General features: G+C 32.4%; 1 protein-coding gene across 1 annotated transcript in view; it reads left to right on the forward strand.

Annotated features, from left to right (window-relative positions):
• The first annotated feature begins 1,717 nt into the window (after positions 1–1,717).
• The window catches only part of LOC145292378 (DNA oxidative demethylase ALKBH2-like), a 130,885-nt gene continuing 118,262 nt past the window's right edge, over positions 1,718–14,340 (forward strand). The window contains exons 1-4 of the mRNA XM_080138709.1: positions 1,718–1,886; positions 7,242–7,420; positions 11,217–11,359; positions 13,808–14,114. Coding sequence (XP_079994835.1) covers positions 1,754–1,886; positions 7,242–7,420; positions 11,217–11,359; positions 13,808–14,114 — 762 coding nt within the window. The 5' untranslated portion in view covers positions 1,718–1,753. The remainder of the gene's footprint in view (positions 1,887–7,241; positions 7,421–11,216; positions 11,360–13,807; positions 14,115–14,340) is intronic.

Consider the following 14,340-nt stretch of genomic DNA (forward strand, 5'->3'; position numbering starts at 1 on the left):
TTAACTTAGAGTAATCATCACAAAGTTATCAACAATTATTTGAATATAACATATTCAAATATTCTTTGACTGCTACATGTTATGATATATAAACTGTAGAATATATTATTAATGTTCCTTAGCACAAATTTGTTTATCTAGAAAATTAAAAAAATTTCCCCAAAAGCATATATATAAAAAAGCCCATGATTTCAATTTCATAGGGAACTGCTAAGAAAACAATACAAAAAGATGCAAATATTTGGGAGCTAGCATCTTCAATATAACTCTAAGTTAACATCTTCAATATAGCCATTTTTCGTCAATAAAGAAAATTTTCCATTTGTCTTTTGTCTTTTTTGTTTTTAAAAGTGTGACTTCAGTTTTCAATTTGCCCTTTTTCTGATAAATTTGGTCTCAAACATTTATTATGATCTAGCAACCCTGTTTCTGAGAGTATTTCGGGACCAAAGGAGTGTGGGCTGGATTGTAAGGCAAGCGTATGGGTATTCTCTCTGAAAGGAGAACAGGAATGATGTAGAAAGTTGTTGCATTTAGCTATATAATACTATACACTAGCTTTCTGTGATTAGATGAAAGAAACTGTTAAATGGAGATTTTGGATCAAATACCACATTTACTGCACTGTTACTCTCAACAGGTTTAAAATACTTAATTATAAGGTTTTATTTAATAGTTACGACCAAATCACTGGGAAAATGGTTGGATCATTCTACCACTCCAGAGAGTATTTCACTCGTAATGCAATTCTCTACCTGTATAAGAGTCCAAGATGGCCTAAGATAGAGAACTGTTGCCACATCTGGGGTAAAGCTCCAAAGAGTACCTTTTTCTGCCTTAAAAAGACACAGAACTGTCTTTGAAATTTAGTGAGTAGGGACCTTTTCACCTCCCTATTTCTTCTTTCTCACAGAAAAGACTGTCTCTGCTCTCTCATTACTTTTATAATAAGTGCTCGACTTAGCTCCAGTCCATGGCCCCTTCTTATAAAATGTTCACAACAACCACCAACATCTTTACTCACTCTCTATCTGTGCGTAAAATTAAACGGAAATTCCATGAGCGGAGTTTCTTTTCCTAGAACTGTCCGTCTAAGGAACTCAATAGTGTGTCTGCTTCCTGGCTAAATATAACATGGTTATTTCCATATTTAACGTGAATAAAATCCTATTAAGCCCCGCTCCTCAAAAATAATCTAGCCCTATCCAGGTTCTACCATAACCGATCAAATTGTCTCACCACCAACCTAACACTTAATCCTTATCCTAGAGTAGCTTCCAGGGCTTATAACAAATGGTGACTTCCAAGTAAAACAAAAAAAATTAAAGAAATTTTATGTGAAATTGTTGGAAAAACTAAAAATTAAAAAAAGGCAATAACATTTTCGAAGCTGCTTCAAGAATATTTATAATGATTGCTTTCAAATTTGTAAAATAGTAAAGAAAAATCCAAAATTAAAAAAAGGCTTAGATAATATTTGAAGACCAAACTGCTTAAAAAATTAATTATACCGCTTTCTTTAATAATTACTATCAAAAAATATTTTTTGTAAAAAAAATCAGAGGAAAAAGCCAAAATTGATGCCAAATTTTCTAAAATGGCCAAATACATTTTTTGAAGGTTAAACTGTTTTTTAAGGCCAAATTCGCAAGAAAAAAAGCCAATCTGGCTAAAACAAAAAAAAAAGAAAAGAAAAAAAAGAAAAGAGAGAGTTACTTCCCCTTATTTCAACATAACATTCCCATATTAACGCATGAAATCAACGATCACAATTAAAAACATGGAGAAATTTATTTGTAAAAAACGAAAATTATCAAGTGAAGAAAAGAAATTACCAATTGTTGACGAACAAAAGCGTAATCTTGAGAAAACTGAAAAATCACGAAGTATGTTTTACGAAATTAAAGTTGGCACTTATTTTATTTTATAAACAATTTTCGGATTATTATGTTTATTGTCCCAAATTGTCTTTTTAAAATACGGCACTCTGTTCGATATGAACATTTTTAAATTGCAATTTAAAATGTTGTAAAAAAGTAAAACATGATTATATTAGAGTTTTTAGCTCTATAATTGTTGCCAAGTTTTTGCGGTTAGTTTTGTCTAGCATTATAACCGGTGTATGAAGCAAATATTGCGTATTTCTTTTCTTTATTTGGTACTTGTACAGTTTAATCAAGACATCAAAAAATGAAAATATAAAAAAAGGTTTAATTTGATTCAGCATGTCCAAATCTTTTTTGTTTTGTTTTAATAGTTTATTTTAGCCACTACATATCATCTATTCAATAAAATTACATGTGTCAGAAAGCAACATGCTTATCTAATTTTTAATTTGCAAAAATAATGCGTTTTATTATTTGTTTTTTTATCCATTATTACACATGTTGCATGAGACTAAATCGTCATTTGTTAAAGTTTTCTTTTGGACATTTTTGTTTTCATTTTTGAAGAACTCTTTTAAGGAGGAGACAATTCGCGTAAATCTTTCTAAGTTAAAAACAAAGCAAACACTAAAACAATAACACAAAATAAAACATTAATTATCTGAACATTTTATTAAATTAAAATAACATTTAGAAAAAAAATCGGGTACTCCTTGGGCGTTGAGTTCCATGCCGACCAACATAAAAAAACAAGCGTCGCTCCCTTCCTGGCGCATGCGCACGTTACATATTTTTATTTACTGACGTTGTCGTAGTAACTAAACGATTATTTGTCACATTATTTATTTAAAAAAAAAAAGTTTTAAAAAAAGTTACTAAACATTTATTAATAATGTCTCACTTTTACAGACATTTGTTTTTTAATTTCTTTTTAAATGACGACTTTTATCAACTTTTTTTTAAATACCATTTGCGGATGGGTAAAAAACAAAAAATAACTAAACCATTTACTGATTATTTCTCACTTTTACAAATATTTTTAACAAATAAATGTTATCAAAGTCAAGATACTGAGAAATTGTCAGTAAATGGTTTAGTTTGTTTTTTTTTCGTTTTTTATCCATCCGCAAATGCTATTTAAAAAAAAAGTCGATAAAAGTCGTTCTTGCAAAAGAAGTTTAAAAACAAATGTCTGTAAAAGTGAGACATTATTAATAAATGTTTCTAGTGAAGAGAGTGATCCGCACTATTTTTGAAATCATATTTCCAAGTTTAATTAAAGTTTTATGATATGTTTTTTTTATTCAATTGTAAGGTTGAAGTATAGAATAGGTACAAAACACCCTCCCCTCCCCAATAAATAGAGAAGTAGTCAACCACCTCAGCATAAATAACCTTCTTAGCGACATGCAATATGGTTTCCGTTCTGCTAGATCTACAGCAAATGTGCTAACGGTTATATCTCATAAGATTAGCGAATCTTTCGACAAAGGCTTCATTTCTAGGGCAATTGCTCTTGACATATCAAAGGCCTTCGATAAGGTTTGGCATAAAGGCCTACTACACAAGATTTCCAGCTATGTTTTCTCGATCATTAAATCATTTCTCTCTGATAGGCTCATAAGAGTAGTGGTTGATGGGCAGAAATCAAAGGCCCATAGTATTAATGCTGGAGTCCCTCAGGGGTCCATACTGGGCCCAACTCTCTTCCTGATCTACATCAATGATCTCCCAAAACACATACTAAAATCTTTCGTTGAAATCTATGCTGATGACACGACTATCTATGGCAACACATCAAAGGCTGTAAATGATGATGTTCTCTCTGATTCTCTCTCCTCTGATCTTGAGCGCATGGTACAGTAGCGGAAGAGGTAGCTGGTTACCTTTAATGCATCCAAGACCAAGCTCCTATCTCTACATCATAAACGCTCTGGCATCAATTGAAATGGATGGCTCTCATCTAGGGAAGGCCCCGTGTTTTGATAAGCTTCTGGGTTTGACCTTTACTCCTGATCTGAAATGGAACACATACATCAAGTCTGTGGCCAAGGTCGCTGGGAAGATGGTGGGATCCTTCTACCGCTCCAGAAGATATCTCACTAATGATGCAATTCTCTATCTATATAAAAGCCAAGTACGTCCAAGGATGGAATCCACTGTCAAAAATTTTCCCCACTCTTTATCTGTGCCTAAATCAAAACGTAGATTCCATGAACAAAGCTTCTTTCTTAGAACTGCACGCATGTGGAACTCTGTTCCATCTGCCTGCTTCCCACCAGACTACAACCTGGATGTCTTCAAGTTCAACATAAACAAATTCCTAATGAACCGCCACCCCAAGTAAACACTTCAATGAATCTCCACACTAACATACTGTACTTGCAATAACTCTCATCTCTGAGTGGCTTCCGGGCCTTGATAAGTGGTGACTACCGTGTAAAAAAAAAAAAAGAAAAGAAAATGCTCTCAAAAGCTTTTGAAAAGTTTTGAAGAAGATTTTTAATCTTGGAAATTGGAAAAGATTTTTAATCCTTGGAAACTTGAAGGGTCCAGACGCAAAGTTATTGAATTTTATTTGACAAGTTTATTGAATTTTTAAAAATTTTATTTTTAAAAGTGTAGCCCTGAGCCATTGGGTTACCTTAAAGGGGCAGCCCAACTCCGCTCTTGGTGATGGACGACGCAGCTCATAGGGTTATAGAAAGAGGTGACTGATCACTTTTAATGCATCTAAAACAAAGCTTCTATCTTTACATCATCAATGCTCTGATCCCCGTCTGGCATCAATTGAAATGAGTAGCTCTCATCTTTGGGAGGCTCCATATTTTGACAAGCTTCCGGGTCTGACTATTACTCCTAATCTGAGATGGAACATGTACATCAAATCTATTACCAAGGCTGCTGGAAAAATGGTCGGATCGTTTTACCACTCCAGTAGATATCTCATTGCTGATGCAATTCTCTACCTATAAAGAGCCAAGTACATCCAAGAATGGAGTACTGTTGCCAAATCTGGGCAGGAGCTGCTAGAAGCAGTTTATCCTGCCTTGACAGAGTTCAAAATAGACTTCGTAGCCTAGTAGGGGATACCCTTTTCTCTTCCTTGCAACCTCTATCTCACAGAAGAGATGTTGCGAGCTTGTCTCTGCTTTATCATTATTTTCATGGCAAGTGCTCATCTGAGTTCCAATCTATGCCCCCCCCCATTGCCTGACTTTCAAAAAACGACTTATATAGGTGAAACCACTGTCAGTAATTTCCCCCATTCTTTATCTATGCCTAAACCTAAACGTAGATTCCATGAACAAAAGTCCAACGTGAACAAGTTTTTTATGAGCCATCTCCTTAAGTAATCCAATTTACCAAATGTTCACTACTAACGATTACTACGATATTTTCCCAGTGATTACTGTACACTCATTGACCCTTATACACAAGTGGTCTCTAGGCCTTGATAAATGGTGACTCCTTTGTAAAAACCAAAAAAAACTACTTTTAAAAAATATAAACATCTCTTACTTCACTGTATTTCCCCAGGAAGAAATTCTTTTAATTGCACATGTTCAAATTGAAAATAATTCTTTGTCTTTAGTTAAAAGAAAATACAGTCACTTTTGGATTATTTTCATAATTCGCTCTACAATTTGATACAACATAACAATTTCTGGTCGTATCTTAAGAATATATTCTGTTACCTCAGCCAGTCACGTGACTTTAGTGCAAAGGCCTTAAGTAACTTATTTATCTAGGCAATGGTACTATATGGGTTCAACAATGCTCAGATTCCGATCAATCCAATTCTTCTCAAAGTTGAAACGGTGAGGATTTGCGATAAATAAAAGTTTACCATGCTTAAATGTGATCTCATCCTCATCTCATGTAGATATACAGAACTTGAAGTATAAAAACGTTTTTTAAAAATTACATAATTTGGAATTAAATAACTTGAAAAGGGTTGATATGCCATAAAACAAAACAGCCAAACCGAACATCATAAATAAATATTTGGAGATATAAAGAACCTGAAGCATTTTCCAAATTGCTAGATTCGGCATTAAATAACCTAAAAAGGATTGATATGCCGTAAAACAAAACAACCAAAGCGAAAAGGCTTAGTATTTATTTGGAATTTATTCCTAATAGTTAAAACATGGTTTGCCAATGGATAGTATTCTGTAGTAACTGTTAATGAACAGAGCTTCAAATCTGTTGATTTTTATGTGTTCAATCAAAAAACTTGTGATAAGTATAACAAAACGGTCAGAACAATAATAAAAGTAGTAAACTTTATTGAACAAACAAAATTTATGCTAAAAAATGAGAGCAGTGAAAATTACAGTTTATAGGAAATGTGACTGAGTCTATCTTTTTTTTACATGAATGTAGTAGACTAACCATCCATATTAGTCTTTATTCACACCAAATGGACTGACATTTGGACGTAAGGGGCTACTATTTTGGACAAAATCTACAGGAACCCTATGTAGGGAGTTGAGCAGTGAGATACCTGTTTGTTACATTAAAATTTCTTGCATATTAGTATAATCAGGGATGTAGGGAGCAGGGAGGGAATTTCAAAGTCTAGCAGTTTGGGAGACAGCAACTATTAAAGTAGAAGGCTTTCCAGCATGTGGGGATCTCTACTTTGATGGGATCCTCTTGCTTGTTTGGTTAATCATTGAGGGTGCTAGAATTTTGCCAGAACACATTCCATTAAAGTACTTGCAAAACAGACACAAGGATGTAACATTGCGCTGATGAATCGGGGTTGGAACTTGGTTGATAGTGCCAGATATATTAGGTTTGAGACTTTTTTTTTGGACCCTGTCTAAAAAGGAGAGATTGGTGGTAGATGCACCAGTCTAGAAGTGGCAAGAATACTCCATGCATGGTTGAATGGTGGCTTTGTAGAGCTACAGTGAGTAGTTTTCTAGCACAGTAGAGGGAGCACAACATTTTTGCAGCAGCCTTGGCAATGTCTTCAATGTATTTGTTCCAATTTATGCTGTCTGTAAATGTTAAGCTGAGGAGTTTGAAAAATGACCTCTTGGGTAGAATGTTATCAGTCATGATAATTGGTGATTGCGAAGGTTTCTTGTAGTTGTTAAAGGAAAGAAGCTTAGTCTTAGTAGCATTAAATATTACCATCCATCCAGAGTGAAAATAATCGGTAATGCGACAGGCAGTTGCTTATTTTTACAAAAGAAACTTTCAACTGACACCAACAGCAGACATTGAAATTGTACCCTTTTCTTCCTGATCATTATAAATGTTTGATCTTGAAAAAAAATAATTTAAAATATTGAAATCGAAATTAAAATATTCTCTTCAATCTCCTTAACTGTGTTTCAGCACCTTTAATCTGGAAGAAGTTGACTTCAGAAAATTTGGACTGCGATTATACTCTGTTATATAAAGCCAAAGAAGCTGATGCTCTGTTGGAGGAATGTGAACGGACAATTTCGTATAACACAGGCCAATTAGCTAGAGTCCAAGTATTTGGTAAATGGTATGATATTCCTCGAAAACAGGTAACTGTCAATTAAATGTAGAGTTTCTTTTTTTTCTTTTTTTTTTTTCAAACTTCATAATTTGATACTTTTTTGAACCTACATGAATTGAGGATTCAGAATCAGAATTGGTAATTGTATCAAAATCAAGAACAATATTAGAATTCCTAGTTAATTCCCATGTATATGTCTTTCTTTTAATACAAAATATAGTATAGGAAGACATTTAAAAAAAGTAAAGAAATCCATGTTAATATTTGAAAGAAAAATTTACTCCAATCAAATTGTTGTTGAAATTATCAACGATCTTATGTGTGTAATTAATGAAAAATACTTCAGCTTCTCTTGTAGTTTGGAATTTCCTATATTGTCTGTTTTTCACAACACTGCAAGAAAATATGAACAGTCAACATAGTTTTGAACTGGGCAAACAGATGCCAGGAAAGGTTTAAAGACAATTTCGGAAGAGACCCCTAAAAATCTCTAAATCTGTTAGAATCCCTGTGGCCAGTTCCTTGACCACATGGATTCTAATATAAACAGTTTGCTTGACTGGAACTATTTCTTCTCTTTCACAGAACTTGGTATTCCTCCCATAGAGAACTCTACACCCCCCTTGTCTCATCTCTGTATTAATAACATTTTTTCCCTTCTACAAAAAAGACATTATAGCTTTGCAAATGCAGATGCAACATAAAAATTGAATGAATTTAAAAAAAAAAAAGTTCTTTATTCAATTCTTAACTTGAATCTTCAAGACAGATTTAGATCTGCTGACTTCAAAGGAAAATTAAATTAGGACAGTATAGGGAGACGTATGCAGAGCAAGAGATCTCATTTGTATAGTCACATAAAAACAGCTGATACAAATTCTTGGGTTTAGTAAGTGTAAATCAGTTGAGGTAGTAGGACCAGTTTACAGAGGAAACCTAAAGAAAACATGGGTGGAAGTGATAAGTGTAAGCTTGAGAGAAAGAGGTGAGGGGTAAATAACCTGTTTTCATTTTTTTTTTTTTTTTTACATAAGATTCAAAAGATTTCCAGAAGATTTCAAATGATTCTGAAAAATTTGGGATGATTCCGGAATAATGCTAGAATATCTTAACAATTATTAAAAGATTCTAAAAAAAAAAAAAAAAAAAATTGGGTCAAGCATATCTTCATCTTTTCTTTTAGAAGTATATTAAAATCTTTAGACTAAGTAACAAAGAGAAAAAGAAAAGGTAAATATAATTAGCTAATTAGAATAAAAGTCTTATATATCAGTTTAAATACTGTTTAGGTCCAATCTTGTTAGATTTTAAGAGCTTTTCACGAGGAGTAGATGTATGTTTCATCACATAAAATTTTGATTTATTACTTGCATATAAGATTTTTAATGCTACCAAATCAAATTATTTCTGTTTCCCCTTCTAATTTTTAAAGATGTCTTCCCTCATTTGCTTTGTACACATTTTCATGTTGTAGAGGCTAAAAAAATTATGCACATCAAAGAAAATATCAACAATAAATAAATGCTGTAGTTTTAAAAGAATGAAATAACTTTTGGAGGGAAAGAAATATTTACTTTAAACTTACGTTAAATAACAAAAAAATACATAGACACAGGTGATATCATAATTTTTATTACTATTTTTAAATAGAACCCCCCCCCCCCCCGTAGATATCTATTGTTTCAAATAATAATAACTCTTTATCTAGCTAGTCTCTCTAAGAAATTCAATTATTATTCTTATTTGCCACAAATGTAACAATATGATTAGCTAATGAACATAGATGATTATCCTTAAAAAATTAATAGTGTTGTACATGAACTTTTTCTCATAGAAAGACATATATGGCTGGATATAATATATAATCGATTAAATAGATTGGAATTCCTTTTTCGTTTATTTTTATAAAAGTAATACAGAATGAAAAATGTCATAATTCAGTAAGCAGGCTGAATCAAATATCAATTTGGCATTTAAATCTGATAGTGAGAATCTCTTCATATAAATAATTTATCCATTGTAGCATGTAATAGAAAAAAATCATGTAAGAGGAAATTAGATGAAAAAGTAAATTCCTTAATATTACGGCAAGAAAAAAATAGTTTAAGTTTTATTTTGAACATATATAATTGGTTATCAGATAGTTGAAGTATGGAAAGAAAGTGGCAAAACATTTATTTTTACTAGCAGGTGGGAGGCACCTGGCCTTGCCCAGTCATAAAATATGCTTAAATATATTTTAATTCATGTAGATTTTGTATTTATTATTACAGAGTTAATTTTCTATTGAATGTTATATATATATATATATATATACATATATATATATATATACATATATATATATAATATAAAACTGAATGTCTGTGTGTGTGTGTGTGTCTGGTCACGAATAGGCTCCTATATAGTTAACTATTTTAAAAAACTGATTACATATAATGATAGAAGATGTATCGAGACACAGGAATGGGTATGTTTGATCTGGCAGAATGGTGGTTCATTAAAATTGTGGGGTCTGTGTTCGCGCCTGGTCCATAAAGTATGGAAATAAAAAATTTAAAAATGAAAATAAAAACGTTTACAAGTGTTTTTGATATAGATGTACATAAGAATACTTTGATAAGTATGTTTTAACGTAAATAGGGATGATATAATAAAATTGTGGGGTCTGCGTTTGCACCTGGCCTCCATAGAATGGAAATAGGCACAAACTTTAATAAAGACTTTTCATATCTATCTGCGTAAGTATACTTTGATAATTATGTTTCAGTTTGAAGAAATATGGTATGATAAAATTATGGGGTGTTCATTCGCGCCTGACTTCCATAGAATGGAAATATGTCACAAAGTTTAACAAGGTTTTTTAATATAGATCCACAGAATATTGTGATAAGTGTGTCAGTGTGAACAGGTATGGTATAATAGATTATGTGGTTTATCTATTTTATTCTTACTTTCATCATATTTTGCTTTGGTTTTGATACCCCCAAATTCGAAGCTATCTCTTTACAACCCTTCCTTTTCATAACCTATCATACTTTTATAAATCAGAGTCCATTTTCTGTAGGCTTTTTTTGAACCCAGTCAACGACGGGTACTTTTGCTAGTATATATATATATATATATAGTACTGATTTCAAAAGTTTAAAAAAAAAAGAAACTTTGGTGCAGTCAGCTAGAATCAAAACCAAAACATTTAGCACTCCAGACACCATTTTGTACCATTTGAGCTGTCGACAGATAGATAAGAAAGATTTAAATTGAAACCACTTCAAGATATGAATGAATTTGTACATGCATAAAAATAATAGAAATATGTCAGCAAGTTAAAAATTAACATTTTGCATTTCAACTTGCCGACATATTTCTGTATACGTTATTCATCCGTCCAAACAAAGATTCAAAGATTTCACTCGTTATAAACCATCCTTGGTGTATAATTACTATTTCCTGTTAATTTCAGTGTTATATGACCTGTAGTTTAAAAGTTTATTGGTTAAATATTTTCACACAGGCACACATACTTACATCTATTGTTTTATCTATATAGATAAAGGGCTTAAACTCAAATTTCTGTTTAGATCAGTAAGGAAAAACGTATCTAATTTCACATTATTCCTATCTTATTATTAGAAAAAAGTCAATCGAAATAAAATATAATCATGCCAATAACATGGAAAAAAATGGAAAATAGGCTCATCCAAATCAAATATTAATGCTAGATGAGTTACTATTTGGGTGTGATTTTAAAACTCTTACAAGATTGAATAAATATATTGTATAATTGCTATTCAGTAAATCAAATCGGAATCTTTTTAATCCAGGTTGCCCATGGAGACCCTAATTTATCTTACACTTTTTCTGGTAATACTGTCCCAGCACGTCCATGGACACCATTTCTCAATAAAATCCGTGACTGGATCACAGAGATGACTGGATACACCTTTAATTTTGTTCTCATCAACAGGTAAGTTGAGACATTTTTCTTTGATCAGTTAGGTTTCAAGTATCCCAGAAAATAAGCAAAAGGGAAGACTTCTGGTCTACACTGGTTGATTTTGCGACACACATGGTATTTTGCGACACACATGGATAATAAATTTGAGTTGCTTGTTTTTTTTTTCATCACAAAGTCGATTTTTAATATAGAGAAAAACTTATTTTAAAAAAAAATGGTGAATAGGTAGGTAGTATATATTTACTTTTTGGTATATTTTTTTTTTAAATTTACAGAATATTTTAATAAACAAATGAAACATTATGTCCCTATTTGTCAAACCAGAGGATTCTCTTGTTCGGGTTGTGTATGCTTTCAGTATCCTAAATTCTCATTTTTAAATTACTTCATTTTTTTTTTTTTTTTTTTTTTTACACAGTGATCACCACTTATCAAGGCCCGGAAGCCACTCAGGGATAAGGGTTATTGCAAGTACATTACGTTAGTGTGGAGATTTGATGAAGTGTTTACTTAAGGGGGCGGTTCATTAGGAATTTGTTAACATTGGACTTGAAGACATCCAAGTTGTAGTCAGGTGGGAAGCAGGTAGACGGAACAGAGTTCCACAGGTGTGCAGTTCTAAGAAAGAAGCTTTGTTCATGGAATCCGCGTTTTGATTTAGGCACAGATATAGAGTGGGGGAAATTTTTCACAGTGGATTCAGCTAGACGGGTGTTTTCCGTGAAAGATTGGCGAGGGGGGACCAGAGATTGGAGTTCAGACAAGCACCTGCCATGGAAATAACGATAAAATAAGGATAGGCTCGCAACGTCTCTTCTGTGGGAGAGAGGTTGTAGGGTAGAGAAAAGGGCATCCCCCACTAAGCCACAAATTTTGTGATTATTTGATTTCTGTTTAAATTGTTAAATTGGTAAATATGTATATTTAAATTTAAATGAATACATACAGTTTTTCTACTACCTTTCTTGTTTTTAAAATGAATCTTTCCTTGCATTAAAAATCAAAACCCTAATGTTTATTATCCATTTATTTACAGTGTGTGCAGGTTAACTGGAAAAAACCAGTATAGCTCGGAATTTGTCGCTTTAATATTGGATTATTTCTGAGACCCTTGAAACCTAATTGATCCCTTTTGTTATTGTCTATTTTGTTTGATTTTTTTTCTAATTGGGGAATGAATGACCTGATTCTTTAAAACCAGATACTTTGACATCTAGTTTTAATCACGCACAACTTGGGTAAAGAAAATATTTTAAGAAAAGCAATCAGCAACCCTTTACAATTTTTTCCTTTTCGTCTTTTTTCAACTATTTCTGCGGATTATTGGACACTTAAGCTACTAGATTATAAAAACAATTGAAAAAAAAATCGATATTTAAAAATTTGAAAGGGAGTTCAGTTTTATGTACAACGTTCTAGTAAATTGATTTACAGCCCCAATTCGACGTTGGTTCCTCCAGCCCCTTCGCCATCATTATTATTTTGTTTTCTATTTTATTTGTGCTACTAAAAGCAGTAAATATGGTTATAAATATGATTATAGTTATATATTGTATATTTATATTTAAAACGATTTTTTTAATTCATGGGGTTAAATTACATTTATTTGTAAGGAAAACACTTTTAAGATAAGTTAAAACAAAATATTGTTGCTCTTGTGTAAGCTTTGAATAGCAACAATGGCTTTTAATATCAGATTTAAGACAGGGCGTCCATGAAATAGGTAAGCACACAATTTTTTGAAACCAGAAGTCAGAAATCAGACAGGCAGTTTAAACACCCAAGCAAGAAAACTGATCTGAGTTTTATAATTATATACATATATACAGTGCCGGCAAAAAGAAAGTCCGCACTTGTAATTTTTTCAAAAACTTCAAATTTAAGCTAAATTTAATATAACTGTTTAAACAACTTATACCTCATTTTACCTGTTCATATTTGATCTGGCAAACGGTGGTACATTAAAATTGTGGGGTCTGCGTTCACGCCTGGTCCACAAAGTATGGAAATAAAAAATTAAAAAAAACGTTTACAAGTGTTTTTGATATAGATGTACATAATAATACTTTGATAAGTATGTTTTAACTTAAATAGGGATGATATAATAAAATTGTGGGGTCTGCGTTCGCACCTGGCCTCCATAGAAAAACATCCAAACACTATAACAGCTCCTACCTCCAAATGCCAAAAGAATAATAAATAAATAAAAATTTTATCAGACTCCAACTGCCAATTCCAGTATTCCTTAACCTTTACAAAAAAAAAAGGAAAAAGAAAAAAGAACAAGTAAAAACGAAGCATTCAGGTAGCTACATATGTCATGACTTGGGAATCTCTATAAGTAATGAAATTCCTAGATGTCTATTCTGCATAAGCACCAAATAATTATATGTAATTTATATATTTTTCACAAAAAAAAGATCTGTTTCATAATGGACATTCATCTGAATCTTTCAGATACCAAGATGGCAGGGATCATATGGGAGAACATAAAGATGACGAAAAGGATTTAGTGAGAAAGAGTCCAATTGCGTCTTTGTCCCTTGGTCAAGCTCGAGATTTTGTGTTCCGTCATGAGTGTGCCCGAGGCAGTCAAAGCAAGAAAACTGAACCGCGACGAGACATTGCACCAATCAAGATTGAGTTGCAACATGGCAGTCTCCTCATGATGAATTATCCAACAAACTGCCACTGGTATCATGCATTACCCCAGCGGAAAAAACTTCCTCCAGCCATCAGAATAAACATGACCTTTCGAAATATGGTAACTCAAAAATAAACTTCCTCAACATTTTTTGTTTTTACATGTTCTTAACCTTTGATCGACTTCTTCCCACTGTTTTTAATTTTGTCAGCATTAAATTAAGCAAACTTAAAGTCAGACTAAGAGAAATATAATATAGATTATATCCACAAATCAGATATAACACCGCAGGTAACATACACCAAGCTAGTCAAAAGTAAGACGTCCAAGACTTGAGTTTCATCCT

This window comes from Euprymna scolopes, chromosome 2 (assembly GCF_053919585.1).
Source record: "Euprymna scolopes isolate OS-2025 chromosome 2, ASM5391958v1, whole genome shotgun sequence".
Lineage (NCBI taxonomy): Eukaryota > Metazoa > Mollusca > Cephalopoda > Sepiida > Sepiolidae > Euprymna > Euprymna scolopes.